Genomic DNA, 21199 nt, shown 5'->3' with positions numbered 1-21199 from the left:
GTTTATTTCCCAGTGCTGTGCTTAAATATAGAACTAATTTATAAGCTACTGTGAAAGCGTTTAAAAGATGCTAATTTCTTAATAGGCCTGGCTGTTATTATTATTATTATTATTATTATTATGAATGTTAAATATCATTTATGACTTCTAAAACTGAAGTCATTGTCAGAAGCAAGTCTATGACAAACTTAATGACTCAATGACACAGTAGACTTTACATGATTTCATGATGACCAACAGTAGAACTGCTGAGCCTCTTTATTGGTAATGGATACACAAGAAAGGATATACTTGGATATGTCGTGTGGACCCACACTGGTAAATCTATCATCTTAGACATGCTTGGTGATAGGAGCATAAGCACAGGCCATGTGATTGATTCTCCTGATGAGACTGTAGAGTAAATGTGGTGTAAGGAATGAGTCTTTGCTGATTACCATACCTAGACTGGACAGCACATTCATAGTAACTGATGCTGAACAATAGTCTGTTCAAGACCAAGAGCAGTTGTAGACATTATAATAATGCTAAGGAAGTCATTCTGTTCTTGTCCAGTGGCACTGGATGAACATTCAGGTGGACTTTGCTGGTCAAACTCAACTTAATTCAGGCCGTCCCAGGAAGGTTGAACCTGGTATTTGATAAATTGCAACAAATGTAGGAACAGAAACATGATTTTAGCATCTATTCACTAAACATGGAGGACATGCTACTGGTGATAAGTGGGAAGTTGTGCCTATTTTGCTTCTCCTGCCAACTGAGAAAGTGTCACTCAAAGTGAATTTTTCTGACATCCTTGTTATTTATCATTCTGAAGACACTTCAAGAGGATTATGGATCATGAGAGCAGCTTGATCAAATGTCTCCAAAAGCATGAAGAAATGAAAAAAGTGCCAGCATGTAACTGGGATCCCATTACAAGATTCATACACTGACCAAGACCAAAGAATGACTGAAAGAGGGCATATAACAGGAAGTTGTTCCACAAAAGACCAGTCAAAAAGAATTTGCTGCTGCCAAAGAGATCAGGGTCAAAGGGTAGAATTGCTGTGACCCAATGCAAAGTGGAAAAGACATGAAATATGCTTTTTTTTCAAGTCAGATATTCTCTGTTGTCCACCCTCCTGTGCACCAAGTGGACATGTTTTCAATGAAGTCACAGCAACATATGGCAAGAACAGGACCGTTTGTACTGGAGAACATGACTCAATAGACACTGCTGAGGAAATGAGACAAAAGGTTTCAGTTTTCCTCACTTAGTATTGAGGAGTTGTTTATAAAGTTATTGTTATTCATGTTATGACATTTCTTGTTGCTGTTATGGTAAAATTTAAAAATGAAATTGTAAAATTATAAAAACAATATCGATTTAAAATTTATTGGGCTAATATTTTTCTAACATTTATACTGTCTAAAGCTCAAACCCTGTTTTGTGATGTTCTAGTATTATGTTAATTTAATGCAAGTTGTGAGTAAGAGTTCTTCATTTTTACAGTACTAAACTTCAAATATTGGGTATCAGTCCCATTAATCACTAATAATCAATAATAGTACTGACAGTGCAAAACAATTATCAGTCAGCTTATTCATTTAGAACTCTAATCATTCATTTATTTTATCAGCAAATAACAAAAGGTTTGTAAATGTATTTTGGACAGAATGCGGTACATAGAAAAAACATCTCCTGAAAAAGTAAACTCATTAATAATCAAATAAACACACTATGAGCTGTAGAAAACTGTTTGAGCATTGAGAGTTTTACATTTACAAGCTTTTTCCCTCATATTCAAAAAGAAACTAAAATATATACCCTAAACTATCTATCTCAGTGTCTTCAATTTACAGTTTGGATCCTCTAGTAGATCAGTGAGCTCCTTCACTCCTGTAGCTCCAGGATTGTTCCCTCTGAAATCCAGCTCTATCAGGTATGATGAGGGGTTTGATTTCAGAGCTGAAACCAGAACTGCATATCCTTCCTCTGTGATACTGCAGAATGAAAGACTGGAAAGAAAACATATGTAACTGTACTGAAACAGCATGATGGAAATGTGTGCTTTTAAATAGACTATATCCTATAAAATATGCTTCTGATTGCATTTTATTCCATCATACAAATGCCTTCAGCATTTAGTGGTCTTTGTGAAAGAACTAGAACTCACTTCAGTTTCTGCAGTTTACAGCACTGATTTTTCAGTAGAGTACAGATCTGCTTCACTCCAGAGTTTCCTAGTTTATTCTCATTCAGATCCAGCTCTATCAGGTGTGAAGGATTTGAACAAGAGCTGATGATAGAGCAGCACAGCCTTCCCCTGTAATACTGCACTTATTCAGCCTGCAGAATGAGAAAACGTATGCAAATTTTATATTAAACACACAAACACAAATATGTATATATACAGTCGCATTGTAACTGTCCAAAGAAAAACATGTTTCTCCAAAACAGTAACTTTACATGAGAAGGCAAAAATGTTCTTTACTTTTCAGTAAGTCAATGGAAAGAGATTTTTCTGAGCAATTTTGGTACATTTTTATTTTATTTCATGTACACATGCACATTGATAATGTTATTTTAAATCATATATATATATATATATATATATATATATATATATTAATATTACATTAAACTACACACTTGAGATTATTAGGTCTGCAGTGTAAATCTGCCAGTAGATCAGAGATCTTCCTCAATTCTGAATCTCCTTGTATTTTCCCACTCAGATCCAGCTTGCTCCGCAAGTAAGGGGTTTATTCCTAGAGCTTTAGTCAGAGAATCACAGGCTTCCTCTGCAGCAGAACTGCTCACGTCTGTAAAAAGGGGGAAAAACACATTCATTAGCATTTAAAAATGGCAGACACTACATATTATCAGACACATTACCCAGCATTGATTAGAGCAGCTTTCACAAGCTTAGATGTGAAAAAAAGCTTTTGACACTATGGTGGTTGAAAAGGCCTAGGATTAAGTATAAATGTTGCAGTAACAAAGGAAAAGGAAGGACTGAAACTTCCTTGTCCACAAGACTACTGTTATGCAGCTCAGTTAAGGTTTGTGTAACCCAACATATTCAGCAAGATGGACTGAAATAGAGGGGTGTCCAACAGCAGCTATGATCATTGATAGCAAACTAAAAAATCAAACGATAGATAAGAAAATCCATGGATTAACACCGCCATGAGAATTTGTGAGTTAAGTAGTTTACAAAACTCATCTTTGCTATTAAAATGTTGTGCATATGACACAGATTTTAACCCAAATAAATTTGAAGATAGATTTCAGGCCTGAGTCAAAAACAGCTTTCAAATTATACACACTTGACAATGAAACCTTTATGAGTTTTAATTCTTTGCAGAGAAAAATATGGTTTTGGGATCAAATGACTTTTACATCTACAAGTCTGGCACTACTTTAATCAAAAGCTTTAAAAACAATTGAAGTAGAAATTATGACTATTTTTGTCAACATGTAAATTGGAGGTGTGCAGAAAATTATTTGTTAATGATGAAATGTTAAATGTGAAATGTATGATTTACGTTCAACAGAAATGGGGAAAAAGGTGGGTACCACGCTAATTACAGTTGATGAATGAAATACAGTATACCAAATACAATGGGAATCAACTCATTCAAGCATGTGAAGAAATTGTTCTTGGGAAAATACTATGAGCTTTCCTATCACACCCTTGCAAAAACATCTGGGTACTGGTACAGGATTCTGGAGACACTGTGGAAAAAATGATGCTGACCATTTTCATGTTTTTTTAGGGGATGTGGGGCTCTTGCTCCCTTCTGAAAGAGGATACACAGAAATTTGGAAGCTATTTTTGAAAAGGACATTCATTTAAAGTTGTTTGTTTATATCTGGGTAACATTCCTTTCACATGTGAAAGAACAAGGATAGGAAATTGACTCTCATACTTTTAGTAGCGAAATAAAGGGCAATTACCAGGAAATGGTTAAATCTTGAGTAACGTACAGTGAATAAATGGATGGATAAATACACAATATCTACATAATGGAAAGCTCTCCACATCCCTCAACATGTAAAACCAGATTTGGGCAAAATGGATTATGTTAAACCCAAAAGGCCTAATTTTTTAAACCGAAGAATGTCTGAAGGTGTAATGTGTAATATATGTTTGTTTATATGTATATTTATAGAATGTAAGCTCCTCCTGTTCTGTTGTAATTAGTTTTGTTTTAAAGGAAGGTATTTCTAATTACTGGAAAAGCTTTGTCATAGACTTGGATTTGTGCACTGAGGATTTTTAGGCAGTTACTTTGGGTTTGCTAATCAGTTGCTAAGCAGTTGCTATGGTAGCCCAGATGTTGAAAAGGTGTTGCTAAGTAGTTGCTACAGTATTCATATCATTGTTAATTTGCTGATATGTGGCTGAGATGGTATTCCATGTTGTTTGCTAGGGGGCTGCAGGGGGATGCTGTGGTATCCCCAGAGCTTGCTAGGATGTTGCTAGTGGTTGATATGGTATTCCACATAGCTAGAAGGATGTTGCTATGTGATTGCAGTGGCATCCCAGATGGTTGCTAGGGTGTTGCTAGGTTGTTGCTATGGTAATTCACATGGTTGCTAGGGTGTTGCTACATGGTTGCTGTGGTATCCCAGGTGGTTGCTAGGGTGTTTCTAGTGTACTTGCATGATTGAAATATAAGTGGGGTGGATAACACTTCTGCCATTCATTCCTATTGGAAAAATATTAAAGAATCAATGAATTTGTAATGGGTAAGATTAACTATCTGGGCCCACCTCTGGTCTTGGTCATCTTCTTTCCAGGAGCATTAGTTCCAGTCCTAATCTAACACACCTGATTCAGTAAATCAGGCTTTTAGGAGCATCAGAATATTACAGCAAGGTGTTTAACAAAAATTCCATGGCAGTAAATCACCAGGACTGGACCTAGGCACCCTTTCCAAACCACTAATTTACTTTTTATGCAATAAAATCTGAACTGTCTCTAAGCACTGGATCAGAATCTCTAATAGTGTGGGTAGAAATGTCTGTTCATAAAAACAGAAATAAATACATATTTTAAATAAAGTGTGATTGTGAGTTTGACATTTACAAGGTCACAATCCTCAGAAGTCTTATTACAGTGCAGTGAAAAAGTATTTGCCCCTCACCTAATTTCTTCTATTTTTGCTAAATGGTCACATTAAACAATTTAGACAACCCACTAATTTAACATAAGATAAGACAACAAGGTAAAGACAAATGCAACTTTTAAATAATTATTCCATTTATTGAAGATTTATTCAAACCTATGATCACCCAGGTAAAAAAGTAATGCCCCTCTAAACTTAATAAGCAGTTGTGACACCCTTGGCGGGAACAACAGCATCAAACTTACGGCGAGTCTCTTACATTGATGTGTATTTGGCCCATTATAGAATTTTTAAATTTGGCTACATTCAAGGGTTTTTCAAGCATCAACTGTCCATTTAAGATCTAGCTTTTCAAAGGGATTCAAGTCAGGACTTTGACTCGGCCACTCCAAAACCTTGATTTTGTTTCTTTTGAGCCATTCAGGGGTGGACTTTCTTGTGTGCTTTGGATCATTGCCCTGCTGCATAACCCAACTGTGCTTAAGCTTCAGCTAACAAGCTGACTGGCAGACATTCACTTTCAGAATTTTCTGAGAGCAAAATTCATGGTTCCATCTATTATGAAAAGTTGTCCAGATCCTGGAGAAACAAAGCAGCTCTAGCCCATCACACTACCACTGCCATGTTTCACTGTTGGTATTAGCTTTATGCCAGTTGAAATGGGACCAATATCTTCCAAAAGGTTAATCAGTCCACAGAAAATTATCCCAAAAGTCTTGAGTGTCATCAAGATGGCAAATGCAAGATGAGCCTTTGTGTTCTTTTTGGTTAGCAGTAGTTTGTGTCATGCAGCTCTCCCATGGATGCTATTTTTGCCCCATTGTCTTTCTTATTATGTACATTGACCTGCTTTTTCACATAGGGCCAGGTAGAGCTGAACAGCATTTTACCTTCAGTAAATTAAATGCTCCTTTAAAACAGCATTTGTGTTTACTTGGGTTAAACTTTGAAGTGTGACAAATATGAAAAAATAGAAGTAATTGGGAAGGGGCAAATACTTTTTCACAGCACTGTACCTACCTCAGTGTTTTCAGTTTACAATTTGAATCCTCTAGCAGATCAGTGAGCAGCTTCACTCCTGTATCTCCAGGATCATTCCCTCTGAGATCCAGCTCTATCAGGTTTGATGAGGAGTTTGATTTCAGAGCTGAAGCAAGAGCAGCATATCCTTCCTCTGTTATACTGCAGTATGAAAGTCTAAAGAAAGAACAAAAGTCTCTCATTCTCAAGAGAATACAGCAAATTTCTTCCGTAGGTAAAATCTGTGTGTCATATGTCTACCATTCACCCTCTGTTGGTGTCACACTCAAAACATAATTGGGCCCACTCACTTTTACAACCATGCTCTTTGATTTGATAAAGACATCAAACTACAGTGACCACAGCTTCTTCCAACATAGTCCCACCCAATTCAAACACAAGCTTAAACAGATTAAGGAAACCTGTTGACACCCCTTCAAGACAATTTGATGAACTCACCTCAGTTCCTCCAGTTTACAGTGTGGACTCTTTAGTGCAGCAGAAAGCAGCTTCACTCCTGTGTTCTGTAGGTTATTACTACTGAGGTCCAGTTTAATCAAGTTAGAGGATTCTGAGCTGAGAACTTTGCACAGAGCTGAACAACTTTTCTCTGTAAGGTTACAGTTACTCAGCCTAGAAGTAGAATAGAGAGTTTTTATGAAAGATCATTTATAGAACAACTCAAAATACAAGTCATAGTATCAGTTGTAGTTGATATTATATCACTTGGAGCTGTGTTAGTACAGTGTAGGACCCAAGTGCAGGGTGTGCACTGACTACAAACAGGGTTGGAAGGAACAAAGACTCTTTTTTCTTTTGACAGTTCCATTTCTCCTTTTCTCTTTGCTGTAGAGCTGTTTGTATTTTTTCACTCATAACTCTCCTTTAATCTTTACTTTGCAAAAAGTTTCTCTTTTCTTTTTGTTCCTTTTTTTTTTTTGGTTTATCTTTTTTTTCTTATTCTGTTTGTTTTGTACTGTTTACAGGCTACCCCTGTACAAAGTGGAGCGTTTTCTGTGTGTAACTCTGGAGCTTATGTAGGCACTCCTTCAGCTGAGTTAAGGCAGTCAGCCTGCAGCATTCTGGGAGGTGGAGTCCCTGGTGTAGGGTGCCCTAGATGAGCGCCTCTGCTGCTGCCCTCTGCTGGGAACAGGCAGCACTGAGCAACCCTTCACAGTAGCTTTGGCTTTGCTCAGTGAGAACATAATTACATTGGACTCGCAATTACAGTAAAGCCTTAGAATCTATTAGTTGATCAGAATCAATGTATTGTCATACCCCAACACATAGTATGTACAGAACAAGAGTTCAAGAGTTCAGCTCAGAATCCAGTTGCTAAGATGTTAAAATCAAACTTCTAAACATTTCTAGCAGATCTAACTCTGAATAAATCAAAATGCTAAAGATGAAACTGATAATAACAAAGCTGGTAGTGAAATTTGCATCTGGTAATGTTACAAAATACCAGGCACATACAGTGCACGTGGAAAAGCATTCACACAATCACCACCTACAAATCTCAACCACATGCTTGTATTAGTGGCACCTCCTTCCTAGACAGGGTTTATAATCAACCTATGCAAGACTGCTTGACCTGAAAACACACCAGAACGTGTAATCAGGGAATGTACAGGCCAATTGGCAGTTATCCTCAGACATCCTCAACATCTCTGAGTCAGACTGTCATCCCTGAATGCTTCAAAGTGCAGAAGACATCAACTATGATCCAATTGAATGATTACTGCCCCATCGTACCACAGAATAGACAGAAACACCTGTGGATTTTTAATATCTGAAGCAAGAGTGGACATTTACTTTCTCCTTTCTCTGAAGATGAAAGCTTTAAGTACTGTTTTGTCTGATGGGGCTGTTTTGTCTACCAGGTCTTGAAGGTGGTTGTTAGAAGTTCCATTTTCTCTGTATCTCAAGGAAACTCCTGGTTTTTAATTGATATTGCTTTGACTCACTTCTTCACAATGCATGTGGTTTATCTTATATCTAATCTTCTCATAAATATCTCTTGTAGTCATTTTACATGCTTATGAGGGAGAAATGTGTGAGGCAGCTAAGGTGAGTTTGGGTAGGTGTTTGTGGGAATCTGTTTGAAGAATGAATTCTTTGTGAACAGGTTTTTTTGGGAGGACAATGTTGTATTTTTCTGGTTTTAGTATTGGATGGATGAAGAGTTAAAGCATCAATAGGTGCACAAAAGTAAAGAGTGTACACATTAAATACTGATAAATTTGTTATTATAGTTATTATAGTTATAAGACCCAAAGGCCAGCTTTACTAAGGAGCTAAAAAAAACCTGTTGCTCATGCTAAAGTAAAGTGTGTGCTGCTGGTTGTAGTTTGCGCATAATTTACTACGTCCTGTTGTTTAGGAGGTGACAGGAAAATTGGCTAATTTGAATACTTTGTAGTTTTATTTTAATTTATTTTTATTTTTACAACAAACCTCTGGCTCCCTCAGAATTGAAATGATGCTCACATATTTATTTCTTCTTATATCACCCTCCAACAAATAATGTTTACTCAATGATGAACTTTATTAAAGAAAGTGAGTGGATGTGAGTTAAAGGACTATATAAGCTACATACAATAACAATATTTGTTCTCTCTCATGATTCTCTCATGATCGTTGACATGCTGGGTGTCACGCTTTTTGTTCATTCTCAGACTTTTGGTTGTTTTAATTGTATTTATTTTCTTTTTGGGGATTTCCCAAACTTTTATCTTTTAGGAGCTGACATTTGCCTCCTCTTTCAGAAATTCCCAGCTCCTTTAGAGAGATTTTCTTCTTTCTCTCAATTTTCCTCTGTCTGGTTGTAAAAGCATTCTGTGTGGATCTGTATTTTGGCACCTCCAGTATTCAAATTAGCCAATTCAGTCAGCAAATATGACACATATTAGCATATGGCAGAACAAATCTTCAGATATAATGATATGTCTCTTAAAGATGTAGTGATGTGTCTCTTAAAATTGTCTTTCCTGTGATACTTTATGGTTGGGAAAGCTGGACAATACCAAATCAGTACAGGAAAAACTATTGATACTATTGCAGGAAAAATACTGATACTTTTGAACTTTGATGTTGGCAAAGACTTTTGACAGTACCTCAGTACAAATAGATCCCTGACCAAATTAAGCCTTACCTCTCATTTGAAACCCAGATTAACAAACTAATGCTCTTGTTATGGAAATATTCAAATAACAAATTTACTGTAAAAGACAATTATGCTTGTATCATTTGGAGGTACAAGAAAAGATGAAAAAAGGCCAGTAATGAGATGAACAGAGACAATCAGAGGAAAGCTAAAGCAGCCATTAAGAAGTCTAAAATCCTAAAAAGAAGACAAAATTTGCTGGAGGAAAACTATGCATCTGGTTGCCCAGAGCTGGAGGTGACTTGATGGCACCTTGATTTTTATTTTTTTACTAGATGTGTTTTGTTTTAATGTTTTATTAAGCTGTGTGGAGAAACTACTTACAGAGCTGATGTGGCTTCCTTGACCACCGGCAGCAGTCTAATAAGACACTCCTCTGATCCGATGAACTTATTTAAGTCAAACTCATCCAGCTTTTCTTTGGATGTCAGCAGCACAAAGACCAGAGCTGACCACTGTGCAGGTGAGAGTTCAGCTTCAGAGAGACGTCCTGAGCTCATGTAACTCTGGATCTCTTTCACTAGAGAATCATCATTTAACTCATTCAGACAGTAGAAGAGATTGACTGATCTCTCTGGAGATGGATTTTCCTTAAACTTTGACTTTATGTACTCAACTATGTCCTTCTGGCAGTCAGACCTGCTTCCTTTCTGGGTCAGCAGACCTCGAATGAGCTGCTCATTAGACTCCAGAGAGAGACCCAGAAGAAAGCGAAGGAAAAGGTCCAGGTGTCCATGGTCACTCTTCAAAGCCTGGTCTACTGCAGCCTTGAGAAAATCAATGACTTGTGTTTTCTTGCTCTCCTGTGGTGTGGACTGATGGTCTAAAACATTCTTGTTGTCATTTCTGTGAGAAATGTATGCAAATAATGCAGCAAGGAACTCTTGAATGCTGAGATGTACAAAGCTGTAAACTGTGCCAAGAAATCTGACTGTCTCCTGAGTACACAGTCCTGAGTACACTGACATCTTACTGGGGTCAATGCCACATGTATCTAAATCCTCTCTATAGAAGATCAGATTGCTCTCTTCCAGGTGATGAAAAGCCAACTCTCCCATTGACATAATGCCTTCTTTGTCCCAGGGTACATCCGAATCATTATTTCCAGTGTACTTCAGGTTCCCCTGTATGGTCTGAAAGATCAGAAAGCAGGTGTACATTTCTGTCAGTGTCTTTGGTGTTTCTTTATTCTTTCTTTTTTGCAAAATTTCCTGAAGTACATTTGCAGAAATCCAACAGAAGACAGGGATGTGGCACATGATGAACAAGCTTCTTGATTGTTTAATATGATCAATTATTTTCTCTGCCAGGTCCTGATCACTGATTCTCTTTCTGAAGTACTGCTCCTTCTGTGAGTCATTGAAGCCACGTAACTCTGTCATTCGGTGAATAAACTCTGCAGGGACCTTTGCAGCAGCTGCTGGTCTAGTGGTTATCCAGATCAGAGCAGAGGGAAGCAGATTTCCCTTGATGAGGCTCGTCATCACAGAGTCCAGTGGGGCTTCTTCTGAGATGTTGTTCAGGGTCTCATTTGTCTGGAATCTCAAAGGAAGTTGACATTCATCCAGTCCATCAAAGATGAACATGACTTTGTGCTCATTCGATAATGTCAATCCTTGTGTTTCAGGGAAGAAGAAATAGATGATGTCCATCAAACTCTGACTTCCTTTCTTCAGGTTCAGTTCTCGGAAGGGAAGTGGAAAGATGAACTGGATGTCCTGATATTCTTTACCTTCAGCCCAGTCCAAAATAAACTTCTGCGCACAGATTGATTTTCCAATACCTGCAACTCCCTGAGTCAGAACAGTTCTGATGCGCTTGTCTTCTTCAGTTGAAGGTTCAAACATGTCCTTGCATTTGATTTGCACTTCTTGCTCCATTTGATTAGTGTCTCTTGTTACATTGTTTTTTTCAATGAGTCTCATTTCATGTTCTTTGTTGACCTGTCCAGCACCACCTTCAGTGATGTACAACTCAGTGTAGATCTTATTTAGAACAGTGGACTCTCCTTGCTTTGCAATTCCTTCATGTACATGATGACACTTTTTGCGCAGTTTAGCTTTGAGTGCATACTGTTGAATTCCAATCAGTTCATCTAATTAAATAGTTAAAAAGACAACAGAGATAATTAGAGAATGAACCACTTTGTCTGATGATATAAAGAATGTGTAAAATAAATGTATCTGTAGCTTGTGAATAATAACAATTGTGTAGTAAAAAAATCAAAGCTACCACTTTCATTTACATTTTTTTCCAACAATTACATATAAATTTAGGTAATGCCACATATTGTCAGCTCTTACTTTGCAGTGCATCAGCGAGTTCCTTCTGTTCCATCTTCTTCAAGAAGTACTGTGTCATATTAAGAACTCCTTGTCTTAAATTCCACTTGTCTTCCTTCACATCTCCACAATATTTTATGTCTTTTTTTGTTAGATGTTTTTTATAGATTTCCAGCTCATCCTTTATGAACTTAAAGATTTTTTTCTCAAGCTCCTGAGGACAAAATATAGAGATACTCAAAATGATACACATCATTCAAATAATTTCACATTGTTTTAAAAGCATTTTTATTTTAAAAGCACAATTTTCTGTTTGGCCAACTTGCTTAAAACACTAACATGTAACACTAGATTTGCTGTCTCAAGACAGAGGATCACTTTTTACCAAGCTGGGATTCAACCAGTCAGGGACAGCTTTCTGGTGGAGTCAGACACAGTGGGTCCTCTTCAGATATTTTTTTTTTCTTTATGACATTTTTTCTATATATTTACAGTCAATGACTTCCTTTTTTTCCTGTGAAAAATAAGCCACTCACCATATAACTGTATACCTGGGACTGTGTATTTCTTGGGTGACATTCTTTTCATATTTTTTTCATGTGGGTTCTTTTAGTTTTGTGAGAAATGATTGAGCCAGCCCCTGTGTCTGGCTGTTTGGTACTGTTTCACTTTTAGATGAAAATAATCAAATCCATTTTATTCTTTCAAACATAAACCATCCTGACCATATCTCTCACACTGCCCATATCCTATTATGAACTATGGCAGAGCAAGCAGTGTTGGGGGTTGGAACAGTGTTCAGTGTTCAAAGAAAAATTAAAATTTGAATCATGATGATACCAATATTTCCTAGTGCACCATGGCTGCCTACTGTATGTTTAAAGACATTAACTGGAAAGAATAAGTACAGAGATTATTAGAGGTTAAGGAATTAGCCAATGCTAAGTGAGTCTTGTCACGATTGAGGGAGCTGTGCTAGACAAAGCCCAGTTAAAGTAACAGTTACTTTGGGGGCTAAAGTGGGCCATCTTGTAGGATTTCACACACTTAGCTTATTGAACTCCAGCAAGAATGTTCAATGAGTTAAATCCCTGCTAAAGGAGAATGAACACAGAATATGTGCATACAAAGTTTGAAACATCTTGTGTTGCAGTGAAAGAGCATAATGAATCTAATCATCCATTAGAGATTAACTGTAGAACAGAATTGAACCTGGAGATTCTGGAGAACATAAGTCGCCAAGTGAGCAAACTGACCCAGGAGGTAATTAGGGAATGGAACCTATTTCTGCAAGTACATAAATTTGTAGTTCCATCTACTTCGGGTCCCTGTCAGCCTACAATTACCGATGCTGGGTGAAGGAGAGCATATTCAACTAAAAACATGTGAGATGGTAATGCCTAGGCAGTATGCAACTGAGATCCAGGACATTAAATACTTTAGATCAGGTTTGACCAAACACATTTTGTTAGACTTTACCCTCTGTTGGATATTTTAATTAAAAAAATGCTAAATGAATTGAACAAATAGATACTCGCTTTTAAGCCACTTGGATGAAGCAATGCGACAGCAGTCATAAACTGAAGGACCAAGCTGAGCTACATGGATGCTTCAGTTTATGACTACTGTTACTGAAATGGCAAAAGGTTTGGACTGTGCAAGACTGGGACTGGAATATTTCTTGGATTTTGTACTTTTTATGCATTTTTATGTGTTTTCTTCTAGCTTTTAACTTATCAAATTAATATTTTATTAATGTTTAAGGGTTACATTATGCATTTAAATAGTACTGACTACATTTTTATTGTTCATCAAATACCATCCAAGTGCATGTGTATTTATGTGAAGCAATGTGGTGTGCAACACCAGTGCTCTGAAAAGGTAGCCCTGATCCTATCCAGATGTTTATGTTTTTCCTTCCCTGTGTGGTCATCCAATTATCCACTCATCAACCTTTACAGATAATTGAATATCAAAAGTTGTTGGTGGGCAATTCCTAGACTTTAGAGTCTTAGTTTTCTTCCACCTTTAACTTGGAAATAAATATTTGTGTGTTTTACTAAGGTACACAGACCGTGAAAATCAACTCTCTCCTCCTATTATTTTATTTGCTACTTTCCTTTTTCTTGATCCACAACATTTGCTTCGATCTCATTCTTTTATTTTTATTTATAAGTTTGTGTACTTGTAAACTTAATAACAAATATATAGCAATGCACTAGCTGTTAAAATGAAAACGAAACTTTTTTCAGCTGTTACTTGAAGCCAACAAGAACAACATTCACAAGTGCTTAGGTAGATTTCATGCAGTGCTCATGAAGATGGATGACTTATGAAAACCATTCATAGGAAATTACTAAATATACTTTGAGTCTTACATTAAAGATGTTCTTCAGATGTTCTTTACTCTTCTTTTGAAGCTTGTCCGTTGTCACAGCAGACTCTGACCCCGTATCATCACTGCAGTCAAAATATACAAGAAATTAAAACATTTAAAAAACACATATAAAGAGAAAAAAACATTTGACATCAAAGATTAATCTGCATCATTTATGAAGCAATATTACTATGCTTTTGTTCTTGGCATTATAGACTAACTACGTCATGTACGAATCAATATTATAATGCTTTTTTCTTTGTACTACAGACTAACTGCTTCATTTATAAAACAATATTATGCAATTTTTTTCTTATTTTTGCTTAACAGTTTTATTTCCAGTTTGTTAGATATTTATGGTATTTACTGATTAAATGAACAAGAAGCAGATAAAGGAATACCTTTCCTGAAGGACTGATGCTCCTTTGAAGTTGAGAGGGTCTATCATTGACTGGTCACTCTTCAAAGACACACAGCTGGACACAGGAAAGTCTGATCTTTCTTTAGTTCCACTAAAATCAGAAAGAAAACTGTGTTAGCAAATTTATTTCATAAAACATGCTGATTTTCAATGCAACTTCTTTGAACCCATTCAGTTATTTCCATATTTAATTTATTGCTCGTATTGGTCCAATTTTAAGTTGCTTTATAGATTTAATCTTCCTCAGCAGCGCAGCCTCATCTTCCTCAGCACTCCGGCTTCTCTTCTTACACAGCACTCCTGTTCTTTATCTTCCTCAACAGTGCTGCTCCTCATCTTCAATATTCATCTTCTTCGATAAACTCACTCCTTGTTTTCCGCAGTGCTACTGCTCACCATCTTTACTTACATTACTGTGACATTACAGACCAACTGCATCGTTTATGAAACAATATTATGCATTTTTTTATTGCTTGACAGTTTTCTAGTTTGTTGTTGTAGACATCAAAAAGGATATATATTTACTGATCAGAATGACCAAGAGGAAAATAAAAGATCACCTTTCCTGAGAAACTGATCCTCCTTTGAAATTGAGAGGATCTATCATTGACTGGTCACTCTTCAAAGATGCACAGCCGGACACAGGAGAGTCTGATCTTTCTGCCGTACCACTGACAATCAGAAAGAAAATGTTTTAGCAAATTCTATTTAATAAAATGCAGTGATGCATTTTGCATGCTTAAGACATCTTTTGAAACCATTACACTGGACTTCAAAGCAAGAGCTCAAATTCATTATATAAAAAAAAGAAAACAACTAAAGCTAAAATAAAAATCATACAGAATGGAAAGAATAATGACTTCGTTACATATTTGTGTTTGTTTTGCTGTTTTAATTATGAACTTGGTCAACAGCTGTTTTTAAAGACTAAGTTTCAGTTGAATTGTATTTGTACAGTAACAGACTCTCTACTGCATGTAGAATCTAATATGCATGTTGTTAGAATGAGTAAGAAAAAGATAAAGGAATACCTTTCCAGAGAGACTGATGCTCCTTTAAAGTTCAGAGGATCTATCATTGACTGGTCACTCTTCAAGGACACACAGCTGGACACAGGGGAGTTTGACCTATTTTTAGTTCCACTAATATCAGAAAGGAAGCTTCGTTAGTATTTTATTTAATAAAATACACTGATTCACATTGTAATGATTCACATACTTTCTAAACCTGATAGAATTTTAAATATTTCAAATCAGTTATGTCGTTTCATACCAGTTTCTTCTATTTCCAAATCACATCATACATTAAAAATGTAGTAAGATTATCCTGGTATGCATAAACAGTAAAGTGTGAAGTCAAGAGGCAACTTGAAACGGCACATTTGTTTAAATATCAAGTATACTGGCCAGTGCACTAACTAACCTGGCTGAAGTTTAGTAAGGTACAGATCACATTCTTTAAAAATTACTAAAACTTAGGCTACGTTTACACAGCAGGTAAAAGTGGCCCGAATCTGACATTCTCACCAAATCCGATTTTTTTGTTTGGCTGTTCACATTATCTTTTAAATGTGATCTGTATGCGACATCAGTCTGAACAGATCAGCTCCTAAACTGACCCGCATGCGCAAAACAACAGAGCTTCACGCGGCTCGTCCAGAGGTAAACAATCATGACGGTCAGTGAACGCCTGTCGCTCCCAGAGCTTCAGTTTCGTCTTCGCCAGCATCACAGGAGCGATTATGAAGTTCCAGTGGTTGACAGCTGGACTCATCACCCACAGTGTGCTCGAGTTCGCGGTAAAAAGGGCGCGTTATTCGGTCACGGACACTTCTTTGGATCGTGACCTCAGATTCTTTAAACGCTGCATCCTCGGTCTCCTCCAGCCGCGTTCGCCCGTTTAGTTCGAAACCTATTTGAACACAGAGCGGCTGCGATGAGTTTCTTCTATTTTTTGGTACGGAAACATCAGCCTAAATGTTAATGAGTCTCAGAAGCGCGAAAATATGACGAAGCATCTCAAAGCGTTTTTTGCTGCTTACACAGACACACAGATCACAGACACATCTGTGTCACATATGAGGAAAAAGATTGGATTTGGGCCACTTTTACCTGCTGTGTAAACGTAGCATTATTATCCAGGCATTTTAAGCTGTTTCGCCTCTTCCCTTTGAACATCACATTTACTGCATGCAGCTCTTCAATTCTTTCCATCAGGCAGTAATATGGTTTTTCCATAATAAAGGGTTCGTTATTTGAAGTCTTGTTGAACCTGACAGGTTTTTAGTGTGTTATTATGCTAGCTGGCACAATGCAATGCAATGCTTGCAGATAATAAGATGACCATGCTAAAATTAAGCCTTATGGTGTCTGACTACTGGAGTAATATGTTATACCAACCACAGATCCACAGAATGAAAATGGGTCAGTAAGAGGAGATAAGTCAGAATAAAGGGCCTCGGTGTTGTATATGATTACCTTTTGATCTCACAGCGCTCCTCTGGGAGACTCATTTCAGAGGTTATGATTCCCTCGCCATTATTTCACAAAGGTAAACATATGCAGGACCTCAGTGATCAGCACAAACTCCACTGCCTACATACAGCCATTCAGCTCCATCTAGTGGAAAAATAACAGAAAAACATGAAATGGTCCAGATTATTATGAGACGGTCCAGTGGTGTAATTGAGCATTATGCATTTCTAAATATCAGCTCTTTTAAACTAATATAGTTTTATAATTACCTAACAGTTATTATATTAGTTTCTGCAGTTTAGTGGGCTAGTAGTAGTATTCAGAACAAGGACAAAATTCTAAACTCAAAACTAATAATAAAATCACTGATGTCAATATAAAAAAAATATGGTTTGTAAGGGTGTACATTTACACACACACACACACACACACACACACATATATGTATAATCAACAAGTACAAGCCTATTTCCAAAAAATATTGGGACACTGTGTAAAATTTTGAATAAAAGCAATGCAATGATGTGCAAATCATGTAAACCCTATATTTAATTAAAACTACAAAGACAACACATCAAGTGTCTAAACTAAGACATTTTATTGTTTTTGGAAAAATATATGCCCGTATTGAATTTGAAGCCAGCAACGCATTTCAAAAAAGTTTGGACGGGGGCAACAGAAGACTGGTGAAGTTGTGTAAAACTAAAAAACACCTGGTGGAACATCTCACATCTAATTAGATTAACTGGTAAACAGTAACATTGGGTATAAAAGAGCATCTCGGAGAGTCTAAGTCTCTCAGGAGTAAAGATGAGGAGGGGTTCACCACTCTGTGAAAGACTGCATGATCAAATAGTGCAACAATTCAAGAAAAACGTTTTTTAATGTATGAAGACCTTTTGTTTTTCATCATCTACAGTACATAATATCATTAAAAGATTCAGAGAATATGGAGAAATCTCTGTGTGTAAGGGACAAGGCCAAAAAACAGTATTTGCTGGTCGTGATCTCTGGGCCCTCAGGCAGCACTGCATTAAAAACAGACATGATTATGTAGAAGAAATCACTGCATGGGCTCAGAAACACTTCTAAAAACCACTGTCTGTGAACACAATTCATCACTGCATCCACAAATGCAAGTCTAAAACACAAAGAAGAAACCAAATAAAAACAGGATCCAGAAATGCTGCTGCCTTCTCTGGGCCTGAGCTCTTTTAAGATTAACTGAAGTAAAGTGGAAAAGTGTCCCATGGTCCAATGAATTAAATTTGAAATCAGTGTTAGTGCACATGGCATGGGTGACGTGCACATCTGTGAAGGCACCATTAATGCTGAATGATATATACATGTTTTGGCAACATATGCTGCCATCCAGACGACGTCTTTTTCAGGGAAGGCCTTGATTATTTCAGCAAGACAATGTAAAACCACATTCTGCATGTATTACAGCAGTACGGTTCTGTGTTAAAATAGTCTGGGTGCTAAACTGACCTGCCTGCAGTCCAGACCTGTCACCCATTGAAAACATGTGCCCACTATGAAATGAAAAATATGACAAAGGAGACCCCGAACAGTGCAGCAGCTGAAACCTGTATTAGGCAAGAATGGGAAAACATTTCATTTTCACATTGTTAAACGAAGAGTTGAAACACAGTAGTAAAACTGCCCCCGTCCCAACTTTATTGGAATGTGTTACTTATATGAAATTCAAAATGGGCATATATATATTTTGAAAAACAATAAAATTACTTATAGTTACAGTGCATGTAGTGTTTATATAGTGTTATGTTGTCAGGAAGTGTTCAGGGACAGTATATGAATGTGCACCAACAGCATTTACAGCCTAAATGTTTAGAAGTGTCAAAGTTAGCACTGCAAAATCAACTGAAATGAAAACAAATGTATCATTGAACATGTTAAGAGGTCTGTGAACTACTCCAGCCATCCTGAATTTAAGCTAACAACTTTTTTGGTAGCACTTTGGTAGTACATTTAACATATGGTACTCAAATATGTAGTAAAGTAATTACTGGTACATATTTTGCTTGTACATATTAACGTATGTAAAACTGCCAGCAGCCAATTGCACTAGCTGTTCATAAGTTTAATGTAAGGGCCCAGCCTGCCCCGAAGGCCACCAGCAAAGGGCAACGGCGGCAAGGTGCCCAGCCTGCAAGGTGCCATAAGTTCAGGGAACTCCAAATCCCAGAAGCCCTCGGGCTGATTAGGCCCAACCTGACACACCTGTGGACTCCTCTACTTAAGGCTGTGGCAAACAGCAGCCCTTTGTTACACCTTTCTAGGGTGACCAGTATGGTACGCAGCCCAGGTGGGTAGTTAAAAGAAAAGAAAAGAAAAACAAAAAGAAAAGAGGGCAGGAAAAAAACAAAAGAAAGTAACTGCCCCAAAACTACTTAAAAACCACAAAAAGCCTTGATCTACAAATGGTTCCAAGCCATATAAAAGGTGTTTGTTCCACTAAGAGCAAACAGGAGAAACATAGAGTCTGCCTTCCCTTCATAATTACAGAGGAAGTTATTTCTGTCTTCTGATTCTCTTTTAGGGTGGCAGCGTGGCAGGGTGGGTAGCGCTGTCGCCTCACAGCAAGAAGGGCCTGGGTTTGATTTTCTGTGTGCATGTTTGCATGTTCTCCCCGTGTCTGTGTGGGTTTCCTCCCACAGTCCAGAGACATGCAGTCAGGCCAATTGGACATGCTAAATTGCTCCTAGGTGTGAATGTGTATGTCTGTCTGCCCTGCGATGGACTGGCGGCCTGTCCAGGGTGTATCCTGCCTTCCGCCCGATGACAGCTGGGATAGGCTCCAGCTCCCCCCACAACCCAGAAGGAAAAGGTGTGAGTGTGTGATTCTCTTTTATTTCACTTTTCTGGTTCAGCCTTTGTTTGAGCTGCTTTCAGCATTTCCTTTGTTTGGGGTTTTTCCTACCTCAAGGATTGTCTGTGCTTCCCACTGGTGCAGCGGTAACTCCACGGACCGCCGATCAGTACATCGGCAGTCCGAGCCTGGCTCTGGGTCATATCAACTCCGATGTATCAGATTCACATTCCATTGCCTCAATAAATTTATTTAACACCTTTTCTCATGGGTTTTCCTCTTTGCACTTGGGTCCACCTCCCTGCCATCCCATAACATTCAAATGTTGGCTAGCCATGACATGAATGCTTAAATTCAGGTTTCTGCATTAATACATCAAAACAAATTGCACTACACTGGTTAATATTTTAGAGCTGCAACAAATTGATGTTTTCAAGAACATCAACAAAAATGTGTTCACAACAAATCTTGTTATTGATTATATCTATCTACAAGCACAGGGTTATGCAGTCAATGTTATCTAAATTTGAAAAGACATCAATTTCTTATTAAAAAGGTGCTGAAAATATATAATTTCAATCATTTCATAATTAGCAACTTTTTTCTTTGTTTTTCTAGTATTATTAGTATTATTATATTATTATTGTTATTATTAGTATTATTATTATTATTATTATTATTATTATTGCTTACTTTATTTTAATACTGCTATTATTGCTATTATGTTTGTTTTTTTAAAGTTTGATTATTATTATTATTATTATTATTATTATTATCGTTACTGTTATTATTATTGTCGTTATTATTATTATTATTATTATTATTATTGGCATCCAACGTTTTGCCCCAACTTACAAATGTGAAAAAAACCTTTCACATGTTTAAGCATATAATTAAAGTTGCTTTAAGTACTAAGAATTTTCACTTATCTATAAATTATCACAAAGAATCTCACTTTGTGTCAGATTCCATAAAATCTTTTGTAGGATTTTTATAGGTTGTGGTTCAAACATGATTGTTTCAGTTATTTTATGTGTCCAACTTCTTCTAACCTTAGATAATAATCAGACGACAACAGAGAAAAAGAACAAACAACAATACAATAACACAATGCTGTCGGTAGTGTAGTATTACATTATGTAAAATATCGACGTAAATCGTTAAAATAACTGGATAAATCATTATATTTTAATATTTTAAAATATTTTAATATTTAAAATTATATTTAATCTTTTATATTATATTTTATTTAATAATTTAAGAAGGCGCTCAGTTCAGTCTAGGCCTAATTAATTGTTCTGTTAATGATCCAGATACTGAGTTCACTGCTGTGTCTATCATTCTTACCTTTCCTTTGATCTTCTGCGTCAGAGCAGCTCGCGCTCCTGTGTGGACTAAAGTACACTGTATCTACACAGAGTCGGTCACATTACAGCCTCTTAGGGATTATATTAGTCCTGTATCTGAGTTCCTGTCTGAGTAAATGTTCAAAGATAAGCACTGCA

General features: G+C 36.9%; 1 protein-coding gene across 2 annotated transcripts; it reads right to left on the bottom strand.

Annotated features, from left to right (window-relative positions):
* Positions 1–6090: 6090 nt before the first annotated feature.
* LOC118802602 (NACHT, LRR and PYD domains-containing protein 3-like) lies at positions 6091–21199 on the bottom strand. 2 transcript variants are annotated; one of them, XM_036563074.1, is made up of 10 exons: positions 21042–21199; positions 16865–17005; positions 15419–15529; positions 14948–15058; positions 14368–14478; positions 13968–14049; positions 11611–11803; positions 9632–11402; positions 6601–6774; positions 6091–6318 (listed from the first exon to the last, which is right to left on the bottom strand). In XM_036563074.1, exons 2-10 carry the CDS (start codon positions 16897–16899, stop codon positions 6138–6140), a joined length of 2769 nt encoding a protein of 922 aa, XP_036418967.1. In that variant the 5' UTR covers positions 16900–17005; positions 21042–21199; the 3' UTR covers positions 6091–6137. The 2 variants fall into 2 exon arrangements, with proteins under 2 accessions (XP_036418967.1, XP_036418968.1); XM_036563075.1 differs by having other exon boundaries at positions 15419–15493.

This window comes from Colossoma macropomum, unplaced genomic scaffold (assembly GCF_904425465.1).
Source record: "Colossoma macropomum unplaced genomic scaffold, Colossoma_macropomum, whole genome shotgun sequence".
In the NCBI taxonomy this organism is placed as follows: domain Eukaryota; kingdom Metazoa; phylum Chordata; class Actinopteri; order Characiformes; family Serrasalmidae; genus Colossoma; species Colossoma macropomum.
Note: the sequence above shows the minus strand (reverse complement) of the source record. Positions and strands in the feature narration are given on the sequence as shown.